The sequence below is a fragment of the Lynx canadensis genome, chromosome B4 (genome assembly GCF_007474595.2).
Source record: "Lynx canadensis isolate LIC74 chromosome B4, mLynCan4.pri.v2, whole genome shotgun sequence".
Taxonomy (NCBI): domain Eukaryota; kingdom Metazoa; phylum Chordata; class Mammalia; order Carnivora; family Felidae; genus Lynx; species Lynx canadensis.
The window spans coordinates 133,818,096-133,837,814 of NC_044309.1; the positions used below are offsets into that span (position 1 = coordinate 133,818,096).

The 19,719-nt window shown below is 57.8% G+C and overlaps 2 protein-coding genes across 3 annotated transcripts in view; one reads left to right on the forward strand and one right to left on the reverse strand.

Annotated features, from left to right (window-relative positions):
• The window catches only part of L3MBTL2 (L3MBTL histone methyl-lysine binding protein 2), a 20,611-nt gene extending 13,491 nt beyond the window's left edge, over positions 1-7,120 (forward strand). Inside the window, exons 9-17 of one of the 2 annotated variants that reach the window (XM_030320754.1) lie at positions 130-361; positions 800-876; positions 1,054-1,158; positions 1,825-1,972; positions 2,378-2,460; positions 2,784-3,018; positions 3,501-3,566; positions 4,548-4,664; positions 5,050-7,120. In XM_030320754.1, coding sequence (XP_030176614.1) covers positions 130-361; positions 800-876; positions 1,054-1,158; positions 1,825-1,972; positions 2,378-2,460; positions 2,784-3,018; positions 3,501-3,566; positions 4,548-4,664; positions 5,050-5,162 — 1,176 coding nt within the window. In that variant the 3' untranslated portion in view covers positions 5,163-7,120. The remainder of the gene's footprint in view (positions 1-129; positions 362-799; positions 877-1,053; positions 1,159-1,824; positions 1,973-2,377; positions 2,461-2,783; positions 3,019-3,500; positions 3,567-4,547; positions 4,665-5,049) is intronic. The other variant, XM_030320755.1, reaches the window with a different exon arrangement.
• Positions 4,656-16,009, reverse strand: CHADL (chondroadherin like). The gene is made up of 6 exons (XM_030320753.1): positions 15,955-16,009; positions 14,278-14,446; positions 12,019-13,725; positions 11,274-11,440; positions 9,979-10,177; positions 4,656-4,740 (listed from the first exon to the last, which is right to left on the reverse strand). The coding sequence occupies exons 1-6, from the start codon at positions 15,960-15,962 to the stop codon at positions 4,714-4,716; spliced, it is 2,277 nt and encodes a 758-aa protein (XP_030176613.1). The 5' UTR covers positions 15,963-16,009; the 3' UTR covers positions 4,656-4,713.
• Positions 16,010-19,719: the final 3,710 nt, after the last annotated feature.

Below are 19,719 nucleotides of genomic sequence, written 5' to 3' on the forward strand. Positions count from 1 at the left end.
ACTTAGTGTTGAGTGTGGTTTTCACACACCTTCCCTGATCTCTGGTTACTTTTAAGAGACACAACAGGAAGGTGGGGGCGGGGGGGAGGGTCCCCAAGACCACAGCAGGCCTGTGTTCTGATGTTGCAGATGGTGGAGAGCATGAAGTACCCTTTTCGGCAAGGCATGCGGCTGGAGGTGGTGGACAAGGCCCAGGTGTCACGGACCCGCATGGCCGTTGTGGACACAGTAATTGGGGGTCGCCTTCGGCTCCTCTATGAGGATGGCGACAGCGATGACGACTTCTGGTGCCACATGTGGAGCCCCCTGATCCACCCAGTGGGTTGGTCACGGCGCGTTGGCCATGGCATCAAGCTTTCAGGTTAGCAGAGCCCCAGGCCAGCGTGACACGGGTTCTGCTGCCCCAGGTCCTAGGTGGGAGCATCTCTATACCCCACAACAATCCTCTGTGGTAGAGGTGAGCATTTCTATCATGTAGTTGGTGATAACAAGGTCCAGAGAGGTTGGGTGATTTGACCAAGGTCACTCAGCTTGTAAGTGGTATGATCGATCTGAACCCAGAGGCTGCAGACCCCATCCTCTCCCACGTGATGTGGGAAGCATCTGGATCTGAAGGGTTCAGTAGTCCCTACAGAGAGCTCCTGATGTTTTCTGTCTTCCGGTCTGGGGGGATAGGCAGGTAGGGGGTGCTGAGATACAGGTTAGAGCATATGCAGGGCAATCTCCACATTTCTGGGGATAGTATGGAGGTGGCCCTGTTGGCAGCCTTCAACTCCCTTCTCTCCCTTGCTCCCAAAAGAGAGGCGCAGTGACATGGCCCACCATCCCACCTTCCGGAAAATCTACTGTGATGCTGTTCCTTACCTGTTCAAGAAGGTGAGGCACAGCCCTTGGAGCCTTTCGTCTTGTCCGTAGGTCCATTCCAGACCTTGGGACCCTGGGATGTTCCTTTCCTTCCCCCGTCTCCTTCCCAAGCCTATGGCAGGTGAGGCCTGCTCCCCCACCCTCCACCTGGGCCACCCAGAGATTCCCCAGCTGCCCCGTTCCTTTAAGGTTCGAGCTGTCTACACGGAAGGTGGTTGGTTTGAGGAAGGGATGAAACTGGAAGCCATTGACCCCCTGAATCTGGGCAACATCTGCGTGGCAACCATCTGCAAGGTGAGCCTGGGCCCGACCCTACAGCCTCTAGTGCGGTTTTCTGAAGCCTTTGAGGTGGCTCCGAGCTCTGCACACCTTCCCCACTCCGGCTGCTCCTGGAGTACCGGACTTTTGTGAGGAGAGGGCTCGTCTGCTCCTTGCTCAACATCTGCTTTCGTGTCGGATCCGAGGCACAATGGGCAGGTGCTTATTGAACACCTGGCCCGAGCCTGGTCCTGTGTCAGGTGTAGGCCCCGCGCCATCAGCCTCCCTGGAGGCCTTTCACTGCTTCGTGTCCTCTCCTCTGAGGGCTGGAGCCACAGCCATGCTGACTTTGCTGCACACTGTACGTTATTGCTGCAACCTGAGGAGCAAATGGCCCCTGGGGGACATGCTGATTTGTCCATCCAGCCAGACTTCTCCAGGCTGGGCCCGTGTGCTCATCACTGAAAACACTGGCGAAAGGATGTAGTCCCTGCAGGAACAGCATTTGCTGTCCAGTGAGGAAGGTAAATAATGTCACACGTACGGGTCACAGGGGCGCTGAGTGCTCCAAAGCAGAAGCTCGCGGAAGGCCGAGATCTAGCTCTCCGCACACCGCTGATCGGCCGGCTCTCTAGCCACCCGCCCCTTGGATGGGGGTATAGCTCATGATACCGTGGTGTCTGCCTTCTCCCCACCCGCTAGGTTCTCCTGGACGGCTACCTCATGATCTGTGTGGACGGGGGGCCTTCCACAGATGGCTCAGACTGGTTCTGTTACCATGCCTCCTCCCACGCTATCTTCCCAGCTACCTTCTGCCAAAAGAATGACATTGAGCTCACACCACCTAAAGGTAAGACCGGCCTTACAGTCAGAAAGGGTAGAGTGTGGCCACAGGCCCAGATTCCTGGCCAAGCCAGACCCTGGGGCTTGGAGTCTCAGAGTGGATTGGAAAGGTGTCTGAGCCACCCAAGGCCAACACTACCAGCCCTTACACTGGGCTGACCGGGCTCTATGACTAGTGTGTGGTTTGGTGAGCAGAGCTCCAACTGTTCCTTTGGGCAGTGAACAACCTGTACAACAGGACCATGGTCCTAGAGCAGGTACCAGTCCGGGGAGGAGAGAAGAAGGCTGCTGGGGAGACTCCAGACTGGGTCCTGATCCAGTTGCAGGTGCCCCTTTGGCATGTGCTCCTTTCTTGGATTCCCTCCTGCCTCCCCTCCTTTCCCCTCCACGTTTATACTTTCTGCTTCTCCAGGCTACGAATCACACACTTTCAGCTGGGACACCTACTTGGAGAAGACCAAGTCAAAAGCAGCTCCATCGAGACTCTTTAACATGGTAAGGAAATTGAGGAAGCACGGGGCCTGGGCGGCCCTGCCTGCTCTCGGGGTGTTAATTCCAACCCCCTTCTCTTCCCTCGAGTCAGTACTGCGGAGACCAGCCACTTCCGGGGAGAAGTCCCAAACTCTGCCATAGGCATTCTACCTAACAGTCGAGCCGGTCCCTTTCCCGGAGGGACTGGTGCTTGGGAGCAGAGGGCAGCGGGATCACTGTCAAGGGACCCTTCCCCACAGGCGCTCCCAGCCCATTGCCTCTCCCCAGTTGTGCCCCACCGGGGCCGGGAGCTGGCCATGGTCACTGCTGCTTCCTCCCGTCCCTAGGACTGCCCCAACCACGGCTTCAAGGTGGGCATGAAGCTGGAGGCCGTGGACCTGATGGAACCCCGGCTCATCTGCGTGGCCACGGTGAAGCGGGTGGTGCATAGGCTCCTCAGCATCCACTTTGACGGCTGGGACAGCGAATACGACCAGTGGGTGGACTGTGAGTCTCCGGACATCTACCCCGTCGGCTGGTGTGAGCTCACCGGCTACCAGCTCCAGCCACCCGTGGCCGCAGGTCTGGGCTCTCGCGGCCCCAAGAGGCTCTTGACGTTGCTTTCCTTTTTCCTTCCTGCCAACCACTCCCGCTGCCCCGTGCCTACCTCATTCTTTGGCATGAGATCGAGAAGTCTCCTGGACCACTTCTAACTAGAGTGGCCCTTGTGTCCCCACCTCCCGCTCCTGACTTCTCTGTCTCCCTCTCCCTCTGGCCTGCAGAGCGCCTTCCTTGATCTTGCCCACTCTGTCATATGCTCGTGCCCTTGTGCACACAGGTAAACCTCCCAGGTCCCTCGGAGCAGCCCTGGTGACGAGGGTGGGAAGAAGGGACAGCTGCTCTCCAGTCCCTCCCCCATTCTCATTGCCCAACTTTGGCTTTCCTTCTTGGGGTGTCCCATGTGTAGGGGAGGCAAGTGAGGGGTGGGCAGGGGGTCTTGGGACGTGCCTATACCTTGTTCTCTTAGAACTCTCTTCTTACCTCTTACTCTCATCTTTTAACAGAGCCGACCACACCTCTGAAGGCCAAAGAGGCCACGAAGAAGAAAAAGAAACAGTTTGGGAAGAAAAGTAAGTGATGCACTAAAGCAGGCGGGGCTGGTGTGGGGCCTGGGACCAGCTGGGCCTGTGTCCCTGGACGTAGAGCAGGAGTCACCACTTAGGTAGCACTCTTCTCGATCCCTCCATCTCCTCTTCCTTGCCCTTTGGCCCCAACATACCTGTCAGCCTATGTCTTAAGGGACCCGAGGACACACAGGGAGTCTTCAGTCTCTGGCACTGGTCAGGATGGCGAGGAAAAAAGGCAAGAGATTGTAATTATAAGCGAGAAAGGGGGGAGGGATCCCCATCTCTGCTGCCCTGTGGTCAGAGTCGCTGCAACCCCGTCGGCTGTTTGAAAGTATGAGGTATGGAGGGGGTGGCGGTTTCTCCCCAAGCCTGTCATTCTTCCCTTGTGACACTCAGGGATGAGAGGGCAGCCACTGAACTTTGGTGTCATCTCCTTAGGCGAGACCCCACTCTTAACAGATCCTGAGCCCTGTGTGGGCTCAGCTTGAGGGGACAGCATGGGGGGGTGTAGGGAGGAGAGAAGGTAAAGCCATCCTTCAGAGCCGCTGGCGTGTGGCCATGAGGTCGTCTCCACGATGTGGCACCATACACAGAAGAGGTTGTCCAGAAATAAGGAGGAAACAGACGGGGTCCCTGGGTGGGATTAAAGTCGTATGAGGGTTTGGGTTTGATCACATGGGAAGACCCTGTACCGTTCACAGTAGTGGGGCTGCGAAAGTCACTTCACAGGTGAAGGAAGGAAAGACCGGAAGAGGGAAGGAAGCTCCGCAAGCAGGACGGGGTGGTGTTAACCCCTTACTGGAGAGAGCCTCTCTGAGCCTTGGGCACACAGCTCTGAGGGGCGGCGTCGGCGTTCAGGCCCTTGGTTCCCCCAGATTGGCTCTTCTGGTGTCACCGCCCCTGCTCGCCGCTGGCTGAGACCCAGCCTTCAAGCCGCACGTGGATACCGCCTTGTGCTGGGTTTAATTCTGTTTTTATTCAAAGGGAAAAGAATACCACCGAGCAAGACCCGGCCCCTCAGACAGGGGTCCAAGAAGCCCCTGCTGGAGGACGACCTGCAGGCCGCCGAGAAGATCTCATCGGAGCCTGTTCCTGAAGAGAGTAAGAGCCTCCCGGGCGGGATCAAGGCAGGGCCGGCCTGCGCCAGTGCTCAGAGGCGGCCCTTCTCCTTCCCCACCTGGGCACAGAAGAGGAGAGTCAAGTGTGAAGGGACTTCTCTGGGCACCCAGCAGTCCTTGTTGGACCACTGGGCCTGGAGAGCTTCCCAAACACCCACCCCCGACTCTGAACGGAGCCGCACACCTCCAGCCGGGCCCTCTCCGTCTCTGCGGCCCGCCCCGCAGGGGCAAGGCGCCATTCCCGCCTCCCCGCCACTTCCTGAGGGCCCCCCTTCATAGGGAGCCAGAGCCTGAGCCCCCTGCCCTTCCGGAGTTTCACGCACACTCACTCTGTTCTCCCCGCCCTCCCCACCTCCCTTCCTCTTTAGTCATTGCTGTGCGTGTGAAGGAAGAGCATCTAGACATGGCCACACCTGACAAAGCCCCGAGTCCAGAGCTGCCTGTTCCCATCGAGAACATCAAACAGGAGACAGACGACTGAGCCTTCCCCACAGCCAGCCCGGGGCTTCTCTGTTGCTACCGCCCCTCACCCCGCTTTAGTTGGGAGAATGAGCCTTTTTTGCATAAGTTCTGCCAGGTGCTGTGAAGGCCAGGCCCCCAAGGACCTCTGTCCTCCTCCCTGGCGAGGCCTGAGTGACTGGCACTGCCTGAGGCCTCCGCCTTGGTCTCTGAGTGTCTCCTCCAGCTAGAGTTCCCAAAGCTCTTTCTACAGCAACCTCCCTCCACACCCACCACACCCCTCGGCCGCCGGGGTCGGGGGCTGTCCCCCATCACGCTGCAAGACAAGTCCGTGAAGGGTGTGTGTGTCTGAGCAAGTCCTGTAATAAAGGCCTGGAGCAGCTCTGAGGGGGAGGCCGTTGCGGGCTGGTGGTGGGTGGCGTGGGTGCCTGAAAGCAGCCACGTGGAGCAGCCTCTCGCCTCTGGGGTTGGCATCCTGCTTCTCGCACCCTAGGGAGATCAGGGAGCCGTGCAGGCACCCAGCCCTGGCAGCTAAGAAGCAGTGACCGGGATACAGGTTTCGGTGACTCGTGGGATGACTTTGACCCTGTTTTTGCTGTTGACATGAGTACTGACCCCCGTTTCTTAGAACAGTGTAGAGGTGGAGTCTGCTCCCCAGGGCAGGGTAGGCTGGCGGGGACCTGGGGAGGCGAGGACCACACAGGCCCCTGTGCCACGTGGGGAGCTGGAGGAGGGGCCTGCAGAGGCAGCAGGGCCGGAAGGGAGACGGCCGCCAGAGCTGTGCTTCACCTGCTCGGAGCCCAGCTCGGCTGGGACCTGCCCTTTCCACCCCACTTCTCTTCCGGTTGACAGGGAGAGTCGCGGGGCCTTGGTGAGGGGCAGTGGTCAGCTCTGCTGGCTGAGGGGACCCTAAGGGAGCCCCTGGAGGAAGGGAGATGAGGGTAACGGGACACGCTTCCTGGCTCCCTGTCCTTTCCTGTCCATGCCCCTCTCTGATAGTACATTTTAGAAGTTCACCTAGTGTCTGCCCAAATTTCAGTTGCTTTCATTTTTCCCAGTTAACCTCCTTGGAAACTGTCCCCTCCCTCTGTCTCTCCAATAACTCTTCCCAAACGTAAGGTGGGGCAGCTGACCTTTATTTCCTGTCTTTGGGTGGAGAGGCGCTGCCAGGCGGGTTCCTGTGGGCGTCCAGCTGCCTCCTCTGAGCTGGTCAGGCTGCCACCGCCTGTGCTTGCTGGGTAGGGTGCTGGCTGTGCATTTGTTCAGGACCTGGGCTGTTTGGGCTTCCCCAGAGATGGGGTGACCCGCCTAAGCGAAGCTGATTTCCAGTCATTTCTTCCAGACAGAATTTGATCCTGACTCCTTTGCTAAAGGCACTAGGAAAGCCCGCCCGCTGTAGAAACCAGGCCCAGAAAGTGTCCTGTCCCTGCAACCTGCATTCCCCAGAACGTGACTAGATTTGGAACCTGTGAAGATCAAGGACAGAGGGGCCATGCCCTCCCCTGCTATTACTTACACCCCAGACCTGGGCGGTGATGGGTCAGTGGCCTTAGACACCCCCACCCCCACCCCACCGCCAGGAGGAAGACAGCCTGGGTATGCACTTTGGCTCTGCTGTGCACCCACGGAGGGCTTGCAGGGTCGTGTTCCCAGCTGAAGCTAGCTCATCGCCCCCAAAGCCCCTGCAGTTTGGAGGGCCAGCTCCGGGGCTTCTGGGGAAACTGGACCATATAGGATCATAACCTTTAGCTCCTTCCTGGATGAAGAAGTGATGCCTGCGCGTGCCCCAATAAGGATGGCAGAGGCGGAGAACAAGTCGCTGCCATTCCAGCCCTCAACTGGCCTCCCCGGACTTCCTGAAGTCGTTTGTCAGATTTCCGTTTCTTAGAGCAGAGTATTGTGATCGGGCACCTCCCAGTATCGATTACAAAGGCTGGCTTCACACAGGAGGACGATGAATAAATGCTGCCTGTCATCTTTTGAGTGCCCCATCTCCATAGCAACCACATGCTGGATGATCCTTCTTTACATTTCTGCCATTCCTCTCCTGCAAAACCCTGAGTTCCCCAGAGGCTGGGCCTGTGCCTTGTCTGCCCCAGTGGCCTGGTCCCAAGTTACCCCAGTGAGTGTGAGCATGTGACATGAAAATACGTGACTTGTGTTGCTGGGGCCTAAAGATCTGTCTCTTCCATCCTGGGTGGAGGTGTCTGTTGGCTTCGGAGATGCTTACACTCCAGGCACGGGACCAGCTTTGCACCTCAGTTGCCCTTGGAGGGAACTGGTCTGGAGTCCTGGGGGCAGGGGGGCTGCTGGCTGGGAGATCCTCCTGAAGCACCCCTTCCCCGCCTCGTGCCACTGCTGCCCGATCTGCAGTGGCTCCCTCGTGCGGACTGGACCGGGTGCAAACGCACACCCCCCTGTCACCCAGTCTAGACACTTGGCTCTACTCGAGGGATGGGGGCAGCAAGGGAACTGCCATTCGTAACAGCCTCAGGTGCTAAGTCAGACACGTTTACACAGTTTAGTTCGTCTTCACAGGAGCCCTGAGGTGAGGGTCAACTCCATTTTACGGATGAGGAGAAGGCTTATGCTAACTTCGTTTCTTAAATTCACAACAGTAAAATGACAGCAGTGGGATTAAATCCAGGGTGGTCTGCTGTGTTACAACTGGTATTCGTTCATTCACTCATTCATTCATTCTTTCTGAAGCATCTTCCACATGCCAGACATCACGCTAGAGTTTGGGCCTCAAAAGAGACCAAGGCGTGGGGCGCCTGGGTGGCGCAGTCGGTTAAGCGTCCGACATCAGCCAGGTCACGATCTCGCGGTCCGTGAGTTCGAGCCCCGCGTCAGGCTCTGGGCTGATGGCTCGGAGCCTGGAGCCTGTTTCCGATTCTGTGTCTCCCTCTCTCTCTGCCCCTCCCCCGTTCATGCTCTGTCTCTCTCTGTCCCAAAAATAAATAAACGTTGAAAAAAAAAAAAAAAAAAATTAAAAAAAAAAAAAAAAAAAAAGAGACCAAGGCGTGCGTGGTCCAGCCATGGCCATCAGCAAGGTGAACACGCCCAGCCCAGAAGAGGGCCCAGGGCCCTGTGTGACCCTTGAGGTCAGGGCCCTTCTCTTCCCACTCCACCCCCCCCCCTTTTTTTAAGTAGTCTCCGCACCCAACATAGAAACAAGATAACGAATCCCACGCTCTACCACCTGAGCCGGCCAAGCACCCCTGGGCCCCTTATCTTTCAATTCCTTTGTATTCCTGGGAGGAAACCGCCCAAATAAAAATGAAAGACCTATGTAACGCCAGGGCTAGCGTTCAGGGGATTATCTCCATGTCCGAGGGGTTGGAGGAAGGGACAGCCTCAGACATACCGATTCCTGCTGCAGCCCGGATGCGGGGACGGGGAGTCAGGATTGCGGGGTCTTTCCTTTTAACAAGCCCTGGCCTGCAGCTGGGCCCGTCAGCCTCAGCTCCTGAGCCAAGCTCGGCCTCCACACGCCCTCCCCCGGGGCCGCTGTCGGGAGGGAACGCTGATGCTGCTCGTTAGCCTTAGCCGGAAGTCCCTGCCACACGGGTGTCAGCCGAGATTAACGCCACTGTCATTGACACCAATTCCAGATCTGATCTCCAAGGCACAATTGCTCACCTTCAGCTTGGGGTTGTAGCAGTTCCTTCCTCCCAGCCTACCTCACAAGGAACACTGAATGGTGTAACCCCCCCCCCCCCAAAGAAGATGTACCTCAGAGTGAGACCTCAGAAATAGGGTCTTCACGGAGGTAATCAAGTTAAAACAAGGTCATTAGGTTGAGTCCTAATCCAGTATGACTCCTGCCCTTAAGAAAAGGGGGAATTTGGACTCGGATCTGGCAGGAAGACATGAAGGGACGGGGAGGTTCCATATGAACTCGGACAGAGACCGCATGGTGCCACCACAAGCCGAGAGACATCTGGGGCTACCGGAGGCTGGAAGGGGCACAGAAGGCTCTCCCCTGCAGCCTTCAGTGGGAGCACAGCCCCACCGGCGACACCCTCATCTCAGACTTCGAACCTCCAGAACAGCGAGGCAAAAATGTCTTGTCCTAAGCCGCCCAGCGTGTGGTACTTTTTTACAGCAGCCCCTGGGAACTGATACACCTTCTAATGGACCCCAGGCCCCCCAAGTCTTCACCACGCAGGTCCAGAGGCAGGCTGAGCCTTCGTCTCCCCAGGGCCCACTTTTCTGTTCTCATTTTCCCTCTTAGGACCGGCCTCTCCCCTAGAGCCCCCACTGCCCCCCCAACCACACAGCAGCAGTTCCCACGGGCCAGGGCACCCGGATCGTGCTCCCCCTTCTCTGACGTGCTGCATAACTTGGCTACAACCGGGGGCTCGAGGATGTGAGCATAAATGTCAGGCGGGTGATGGAACGACACGGAGCGGGGTGCAGCCCGTGGCCGGCAAGCAGTGGGAGGCCACGACGGCCCCTGCGCTCCTGCTCTCTCTGTCCCAGGTGTGAGCTGGGCCCTGGAGGTCAGGAAACTGTGGGATCAACGATGATCCGGCAAATACGGTGACGGTGGCATTACTTTTAGGGACACGTTGGGTCCAGGTATTCTGTGGCTTATCGGAAAGGCCAGTGTCCCACAGGATGAAATTGTGCAGTTGTTTCCTCACAGACCCATCTGGGCCCAGCCAAAGGTGGGGGAGCTGAGGAGCGGGGACAGATACGACAGAATGGAAACGGCAGAGTCATTGCCCGGGTCTGGAACCACATGAATTGGGACCAAGAGAAGCCAGACCTCTGCTACCCTGGGGGCTTTGGAACCTGACCCACCCACCGAGGCCTCCCACCAACCTGCCAACCTTGTCTGCTCTCCACCGTCTCCCCTTCCCGGGGCTGCTCCTGGCACTGGGCCTGGCGGCCAGCGTCCGCTTGGCCTTCCCGGCAGCCCAGCCTGGGCAGGTTTCAAAAACAGTCGTCGCAGCCTTCACCCTCTGGCCATGGGCACTGGGAGGGCTGGCACACGTGGCCCCCACACGCAGGTTCAGCCCAGTGAGCCACCTGAGGAGAGGAGAGGAGATCCTCAGGAACCGGCAGCGAGGGCACACTCTGGAGGGAACCCTGGCCCAGCCCGTCACCAATTAGGGGACCCAGAGCGAGTCACTTCAAACCTCAAATCCCTTCTTTGTAAAAAGGGGATAGGAATAGTAATAAATAGTTACAGAGGGCTTAGGGCGCTCCAGACAATGTTCAAATCAACCTATATATGCTAGCTGACAAGGTAATCCTTTTTTTTTTTTTTTTTAATTTTTTAATGTTTATTTTTTTTTAATTTAATTTTTTTTTTTTAACATTTATTTTTGAGACAGAGAGAGACAGAGCATGAACAGGGGAGGGTCAGAGAGAGGGAGACACAGAATCTGAAACAGGCTCCGGGCTCTGAGCTGTCAGCACAGAGCCCGACGCGGGGCTCGAACTCATGGACCGCGAGATCATGACCTGAGCCAAAGTCGGCTGCTTAACCGACTGAGCCACCCAGGCGCCCCTTTAATGTTTATTTTTGAAAGAGAGAGGGAAAGAGTGCGAGCACGAGCAGGGAAAGGGCAGAGAGAGAGGGAGACACAGAATCGGAAACAGACTCCAAGCTCCGAGCTGTCAGCACAGAGCCCGATGTGGGGCTCGAACTCAGGAACGGTGAGATCATGACCTGAGCTGAAGTTGGACGCTTAACCGACTGAGCCACCCAGGGACCCCGACAAGGTAAGTCTTACAAAGAACGCCTATGAGGTGGACACAGTTCCTGTCATCCCCTTCACAGATGAGGGAATGGCACAGAGAAGTCACCAGGCCCCAAGTCAATCGCAGAGAAGGACTTGAGTTCTTTTTGCTCTCCTATGAAATCAGTGACATGCCCACAAGTACTTGTTAGGTTCCACCCCCCTAGGCTGGGTGGATCTCATTCCCGCTTTGTTGATGAGGGAATCCGGGCCCAGACAAGTCCCCAAGCCTCACGCACTTCTGGCTCCCTCGGGAAGGGCAGGGGGCTCTGGCGGCACCCTCCCCCCGGAAGCCGCAGGCTGGCACAGACACGGTGCCCTGCGAAGAGGGCGGGGGCTTGACTCAGAGCAGCTGGTGGGTGTCCAGCTGGGGAGCTCACCTGTGCAGCGGGAGCAGCTGGCAGTCGCAGTGGAAGGGGTTGCCGCTGAGGTCAATGAGCTCCAGCTGGCTGAGATGGGGCAGGGCAGGCACGGCCCGCAGCTGGTTCTTCTGTAGGTACAGGCTCTGGAGCCGGGGTCCCAGGCCCGAGAAGGCCCTGGGAGAAATCTGCAAGGAGACGCCAGGCCTTGGCGTGAGCTCCTACCGGGCCCGTCTCACCCCTAGGCCCGGGAGGTAGCCCCGTGCTCTCCCAGCAGAGGGGAGGCGGAGAGCTCAAGGTGGCCGGGGCAGTAAGGGCCGTGCTGGGATGGAGACCCAGGCTGGTCTGATCCCAAAGCACTTGCCCTTTGCACGCCACTCGGAGGCCCAGTTCATGGTTCTTTCTGCTCTGCCTGAACACGCCCCCCTAAAGGCAAATCCTCTTGGTGGCTCCAGCCCTCCCTCAAAGTGTGCAACAACCGCATGGACCCACATTCCTCCTTCCTCCATGCTTAGGCGGTACCCTCCCTGGCAGGCCTGTGTGGCACCGAAATCTGCCTGGTCTGTCACCACCCCTAAGCTCCCTGGGCCGGGGGGGGGGGGGGGGGCGGGGAGCAGGTGTAGTGTCTGGCTTCTCTCAGGGTCACCACGCCCCAGCCTCAGGCCTGGCACTGTGGGGGCAGCAGGGTTTGTTGAGTGAACGCACGCTGCATGAGGCCTCTTGTGGCCCGCCCCCCTCCCTTCCCCCCCTGTAGCCCTGTGCCCACCTGCTCCAGGCCACTGCTGTTCAGGAAGAGGTGCCGCAGTGACTGGCCCACAGACCGGAAAGCCCCATCCGGCAGAGCTTCGAGAGGGTTCCCCGAGAGCTGCAGCTCCAGGAGGGCAGGCAGCCCCTCCAAGGCCCCAGTGGGCACCTCTCGCAGTTGGTTCCTGTCAAGGTGCAGCTTCTCCAGCTCTCCAGCCGGGCCCACTGCCCCGGGGGCCACTTGGGCGATGCGGTTGCTGCTCAGGTAGAGCCAGCGCAAGGCCTGCGTGCCTGCCAGGTCCCCGGGTTCCAGGCGGTCCACGGCGTTGCTCTGCAGGTGCAGGGAAACGAGGCCGGGCACGGCGCGCAGGGCGGCCCCCGGCACTCGCCCGAAGCGGTTGCGCTCCAGGTACAGGTAGCCGAGGCGGGGGGCCCCCTCGAAGGCAGCAGCGCTGAGGCCCGAGAGCCGGTTGTCAGAGAGGTAGAGGTAGATCAGGCTGCCCAGCCCCGCCAGGGCGCCCGCCTCCAGCTCCGTGATGCCGCAGTGCTGCAGGTGCAGCGACACCAGGCGGCCCAGGCCCGGGAAGGCCGCCCGGGGCAGCACGGGGAAGCGGTTCCGCCTCAGGTCCAGGAGCTGGGTGTCGCCGGGGAAGCCGCGGGGCACGGCCTGCAGGCCGCGGCCCTCGCAGCCGCTGTGCCGGGACTCGGAGACGCACACGCAGGCCCGCGGGCAGGGCTCGGCCGCCCCGTCGTCCCCCTTGGAGGCGCCCTCGGGGGCGCGGGGCCGCGCGGCCGCCAGCAGCAGCTCTTCCTCCTCCTCCTCCTCCTCCGCCCTGCCTCCGGTGCAGCGCAGGTCTGAGGGCCTCAGGGCGTCCAGGGCCTCGCCTCGAAGGCGCCGGGGGCCCCTGCACGCGCCGTCCGCGCGCACACGCGCCCGCGCCAGCCACTCGAGCAGCGGCCGGGCCTGGCAGCCGCACCACAGAGGGTTCCCCTGCAGCCTCAGCCGGCGCAGCTGCCCGGGGCCCTGCAGGGGCGGCAGGGTGTCCAGCTGGTTCCCACGGAGGTCCAGCGTGTGCAGGCGCGGGCAGCGGGCGAAGGCCCTGGGCTCCAGGGCCTGCAGGGCGCCGTGGTCCAGCGTCAGCTCCCGGAGGCCCGGCAGCGCCAGCCCGTCCTCCTCGCCCACGTAGGTGAAGGGGTTGTGGCCCAGCTCGAGCCGGGCCAGGGCGCGGGCCTGGGCCAAGGCTGCCCCCGGCAGGGCCTGCAGCTCGTTGTGGTGCAGGCTGAGCCGGCGCAGGGCGGGCAGGCCGGCCAGGGCCTCGGGGGCCAGCACGCTGAGCGCGTTGTGGGACAGCTGCAGCCAGCGGGCGCGCGTCAGCCCCTGGAAGGCCATGGCGGGCAGGTAGACGAGGGCGTTGTGGGCCAGGTTCAGGGTGGCCAGCGCACCCAGTGCCCCGAACGTGCCCGGCCGCAGCTCCTCCAGCATATTCCCCTGCAGCTCCAGCCGCTGCAGTGAGCCCAGCCCGTCCAGGGCTTCCTGGGGCAGCGAGCTCAGGCGGTTGGAGGCCAGGTTGAGGAGGAGCAGGCGGCCCAGGCCGCGGAAGGCGCCCTCGGCCACCAGCTCCACCTGGCAGTGCCGCAGGTCCAGATGTGTCAGGTAAGGCAGCTCCTGGAAGGCGGCTGGGGGGATCACCTTCAGCACGTTGCCTTGGAGGTCCAGCCGCTGAGTCAGCTGAGCGGGGAGAAGCAGGGGGGAGGCTGAGCGGCCCGCGCACCTTGCCAACCTTGGCCTTGGCACGCACCGTTCCCTCACCTGGACGCTCCTCTCCCCCACACCTTTCCCTCGTTCTCTTCATCCTGCTCCCTGACACCTCCTCCAGGAAGCCTTCCTCCTTAGCCGCCTGGGCACTTTTCACATTGAGCTGTCACTGCCCATGTACTTTCTCTCCTCTCCACTAGCTCCTGACTCCACAGAGCAGAGACCGTATCTTATTCCAGCATATCCCCTGTTCTCTCCAGTTCTCTCCCACATGCTTTGTAGCTCATCCAGGACTTATCTTACAGGTCACCTACTTGTTCCAAACACATAGAACTTTAACTAGGTCGTCTCCCCAGTGTCGGTTGTTATTCCCATGTTACAGACGTGAGGACTGAGGCTCGGAGAGGAAAAATGACTTGTCAAGGTCTCCCAGTTAGGCAGTGACAGATCCACTGGTGCCAACCCAGGTCCCCCCTGCTGTCCTCCCTGCCCACCCCCACCCCCCACCCCCCCCGCCCCGCTGACCTCAGGGATGGCGTTTGGCACCTCAGTGAGGTTCTGGTGCCGACAGGCGACATGCCGCCTGGAATTGTCGCAAACGCACGTCTGTGGGCAGCGTTGGGCAGCCGCATGCCAAGCTGGGCCCGGTGGCAGCAGCAGGGGAAGCAGCAGCACCAAGGAGACGCTCTGGGTCCTGGGAGGGGGAGGGAGGGTCAGTTCACGGGGGCAGATGTCCCACGCTGTCCTTTCACCAAGCCCAGCTCCTGTTTCCAGAGCCCCTCGGACGTCTTTCTCCTTTGGCCCCAGGGAAAGTGTCATTGCCCTGAGCCTCACGACGCCCCGTGTGGCAGAGGCTCCATTCGCAGCCTGGTTTAACGCTGGAGGAAACTGAGGCTCAGAAAGGAGACCTGGCAAGTCCCTTCGGCCATCTATCTGCCCCATGGCTCGATGAGTACTTGCTGAATGTGAGGATGAGCCAAGGGCTCAGAGGGTGTGCCGGGCTGTGGTGAGGCTCCGGGGTCCAGGGGAAGGCTGGGGCCTCCCGGTGTCAGGGTGGCAGAGAGAGAGGCAGCCAGGCCTCAGACAGATGTGGTGCCAGCTCCACGGTGGCGGGGAGCATACAGGCACCCACAGTGAGAAGACAGCCCGGCAGCCAGGGGGGAACCAGGCCAGGCCCCAGTTTGTAAGGCAAGGTTTGGGGGACCAGGTATTGGGTCTGAGAGCCTCAGGGAGCCTTAACTGGCAGGTGAGCAGGAGGCTCGGGCCTCTGTTTATGCCCCTGTTGTCCCTTCATCTTTGCCACCGCTCCAGTTCAGACTGGGGTGGGGGAGCTGAGCAGACAGACGGGCTTGGGCTGTGCTTTGGGCAGCTCTGTCCCCTTGCCTGTCCATCGTCCCCCAACTTCTCCACCCATTACCCAAGTGGACCCCTTGGCCTCACAACTACACCCACTGCTTGTCACTTCTTAGGGATGACTGTGCCCCAGGGCTCTCCTGGCTCCCCCACCCCACGCTTCGCCCACCACCAACCAGAGGGAACTTTCCAAAATGCAGATGGGCCCTGACGCCACCAGCTGAGAGCCTTCCAGCATCTCTGCACGGCCTTTGGTGGAAAGCCCTGACTCCTGATCCCACCTGGAATGTGCTCAAATTGTCCAGTGTCACCCTCGGCTCCCTGACCATCAACACACATGACAGACCTTCCTCCTCGCCACCCGACACCTAACTCGCCCAGCTCTTCCTTCTGTTCTCAGCTCACATCACAGCCTCTGGGCCGGGCCTCCACCCTCGGCCTCCCCAGCTCTGCTCACCGATGGTCACCATCTGTTGTTCAGTCTTCTAGAAGGCCGGGGCCGGTGACATCCTCCAGAGCCTGGGGTGAGGCCGAGGCTCCGGGTGGACAGGGGACGGGGCCCGTGGGGGCAGATCCCTCAGGGACAAGTGTCCAGGGCTCAGAGGCCTGCTGAGCTCTCAGACAAGCCCTGGAGGACTAGCCCACGGGAGCTCGCTGGAGCAGCTGCACTCCATTCAGCATCTTCCTCAGAAACCGCTTCAGGGACACCCTCGGGGGATCTCTCCCCCCAGCAGATCCCATAGCCCCTGTCCCCCAAGCCCTCAGAGGCCCAGAGAGGGCCCGGAGCTTGCCCGCAGCCCCTCAGCTTCTCTAAACACCCCCTTCTGCCCCCAGGGCCCAAACACTCACCCCTCCATGCCGTCCGGCTCACACTGCCAGTCGGCCTGGATGCCGCGGGAGCCCCCCTCTCTGGCCCGCAGGCCTGGCAGCAGGGACAGGGCTGAATGGGAGGCATTGTGGGCAGTCCAGCCGGAGGCTGAGGTGAAGGAGGGGCGGGCAGGGGCGGGAGCGGCGGCTGGAGTTACAGGGCCTCCTGCCCGGCGCCGGCTCAGGGCTCCGGATGGTGGCCCGGGCCTGAGAGCCCAGCCTGGGCAGCTGGTCCCGGGCTGGCTGGCAGGGAGCTTCTAGCGGCCAGCCTGTGGGTCCCGGCCCTGGGCTCCCTCCCAGCTGTGGGCTGTCCCGTCGGGCTGCCCCTCACTAGCCTCAGTTCCCTGCTCTGTGAAAAACGGTATTAGTAAGCAGCTCACAGGGTTGCCGTGGGGGTCCAGGAAGGTACCTGGAACATAGCAGGTGCTCAAGAATGGTTCCCTCAGTCCTTTCTGCTTCACACATTTACATACAGTGTTTAACACCGTACAGACAATATCCTGCAATTTTTTTTCACCTAACATCAAATCATCAGGAGTGATCCTGGTTGATTCTTCTTAGTCGTGTTTTAACTGTTGTCTAATATTCCATTGTATACAGGTGGCAACTCCGCTTATCCGTTAATCTTGGAGATTTTGGTCGCCTCCAACTTTGTTACAAACGATACTGCAAAAACAATGTCCAAATACTTACCTTCCTGGACACACTTGCAAAGTTCATCTCAATCATAGCAAACTTCAACATATCCTGGGATTGTTCAGATCCATGTTTCTGGTGCATTTGCTTCTGTCATTATTCAGTTTGCTTGGGTTTGGTTTTGTTTTGAACCAGAAATGGCGCCACACCACTCAGACTTCTCCGTGTGCTTTATTTCACTCAGCAGATCTCATGCCAGTGGCATCACTGAGTGTGAACTCCTCTAGGTGCTTTTTTTTCCATTCGACATTATGTCTGTGGGCTTCATCTGTGATGCATATTTTAAGAATGTGCTTATTTTCATCTTTATATACCATTTCAGCACTCCGTTCCATAAATAGTCCACAGCAGTGGCATGGGGGCAGAGGTAGGAGAGCCATCTGCCCCAGATGCAGGCAATAAGGGGGTGTGCTGTCCGTAGGGAACTTCAATGCAATGAGACCCACTGGTTTGCTTTTTATTGTCATCACGTGCTGGCTGACGATTCTAAACAACGCCAATGCTAAAATATTCCTCCCTGCTTAGGCGGAGGATTCTCACCTCCACTTTTTTTTTTTTTTTAATGTTTATTTTTTGAGAAAGAGCATGAGCAGGGGAGGGGCAGAGAGAGAGGGAGACACAGAGTCCGAAGCAGGCTCCAGCTCTGAGCCGTCAGCACAGAGCCAGATGCAGGACTCGAACTCACAAACACAAGGTCGTGACCTGAGCTGAAGTTGGACGCTTAACTGACTGAGCCACCCAGGCAACAATCCATTCCACTCTTGGACATTTGGGTTGCTTCAGGGTGAGGCTATTATGGAGAGCGGTGTTTCCCATGTTTGCGTGTCTTTTGGAGAACATGGCGAGACCTGTCTCTGTCGGGATATACTTACAGGTGGAACTTCTGGTGTTAGAATATGCTTATTTTCAGCTTCAGTGGATACTGCCAAAGTTTCTCAAAGTGTTTGTACCGATTTACACTTTCCCCCAGCAGTGTGGGACTTGCGTTGCTCCACACTGTCACCAGTGCTTGCTATGGTCTGTCTTGTACCTTAGCCATCCTAGTGAGGGTAGGACAGCATCACGGGATGATTCTAATGCGCGTTTCTCTGAAGACTAATGAAAGTAAGCACCTATTCATATGCTTTATTGTGAAGCCCCCAAACCTTTTGTTCGTTTTGCTATTGTCTTATTAACTTGTAGGAACTCTATATATTCTGAATTATTTTTTTAGTTTATTTATTTAGAAAGAGCATGAATAGGTGGGGGCAGAGTGGGGGAGGACCCCAAGCAGGCTCCACACTGTCAGTGAAGAGCCCGTTGTGGGGCTCGAACCCACAAACCATGAGATCATGACCTGAGCTGAAACCAAGAGTTGGGTCCTTAACTGACTGAGCCACCCAGGAGCCCCTCTGAATTATTTTAGAATATATATTGCAGAGGTGCCCGGCTGGCTCGGTCGGTGGAGCATGCGCCTCTTGATCTTGGGGTCATAAGTTCCAGCCCCATGTTGGGCGTAGAGATTACTTAATACAATCGGGGCATCTGGGCGGCTCAGTTGGTTAAGCGTCTGACTTGGGCTCAGGTCATGATCTCACGGTTCATGAAAGTTTGAGCCTCACATCACACTCTGCGCTCAGTGAAATTCGTTTATTAACATGAATGCAGACAGCTCCTGCATCTGCTGTATTCACTGCCACACATTAAGAAAACATTTTTTAAGCTTTTAAGTAATCTCTACACCCAATACGGGGCTCGAACTCACAACCCCGAGACCAAGAGTTGCGTGCTCTTCTGACTGAGCCAGCCAGGCGCCCCTTAACTGCTGATTATCTCATTGCATGCACACCTGTAATTAACCATTCTTTTCCCGATGGACATTTAGGTTATTAATTTCCTGGAATCCTTTATTAAGTTGCCCTTATAACTTGTCACCTCGTATACACACAGAACGGTTTCTCTAAGGTAGATCCTTAGAAATGGAATTTGAGGTCACAGGCTACACATACCCTCACCTTTTTTAGTATCTGCCATATTGTTATCTAAAGTGGTTTTATTAGTTTGACATCCCTCCAGCAACATACAAAATGTAGGAGATTCATTGCTTTCCTGATGTCACCTCTACGTGACATTTGCCAGTCTGGTCCAAAATGATGCCTCTGTGGTTTTGTTTTCATTTCCTTAATTACCAGTAACGTTGTTTGCTTTTCACACTTCATCACCTGTGAACTCTGTTCATATCCTGTGCCCGGTTTTCAATTGGATGTATTATTCTCAACACTAACTCTTATATGTAAGTCACAGTGTCTTTTTGTACTTTATCACCTTGCCAGTTCTCATGGTATTTTTGGTTATTATTCACTTTCTATTTTGACAGAGGCAAATTTCCTTGTGGCTTGTGCTTTTGGCGTGTCAGAAAATGCTCTTGTGTTGCAGCATCCGGTGGCTCAGTCAGTTAAGTGTCCGACTCTTGATTTCAGCTCAGGTCATGATCTCATCTCACAATTCATGAGATCAAGCCCCGCATCGAGCTCTGCACTGACATCGTGGAGCCTGCTTGGTAGCCTCTCTCTGCCCCTCCCCAGCTTGTACACGTGCTCTCTCTCTTTCAAAATTAAAATAAACATTTAAAAAATTATTTTTTTTAATATTTATTTTTTGAGAGAGAGAGAATGTGAGCGGGGGAGGGGCAGAGAGAGAGGGAGACACAGAGTCCGAAGCAGGCTGCAGGCTCTGAGCTGTCAGCACAGAGCCTGATGTGGGGCTCGAACCCACAAACTGCGAGATCATGACCTGAGTCGAAGTCGGACGCTCAACCGACTGAGCCACCCAGGCGCCCCTAAAAAAATTTTTTTAAATGCTCTTACGTTCTACTTCCTTAAAAAAAAAACTATGGCTGGTAAACGGATGGATGAGGATCACTCTGAACATTGCAGACAACTGTGCTTCCACCCCATCCTGGCCCCTGCCATCCCCAGACCACCGTCCACCCTGAATGCAGGGTTTATCACATACAAGCATATGCTGAAGATCTTCACCCGACATCCGGATTCATCGTGGTATGCATGTGGC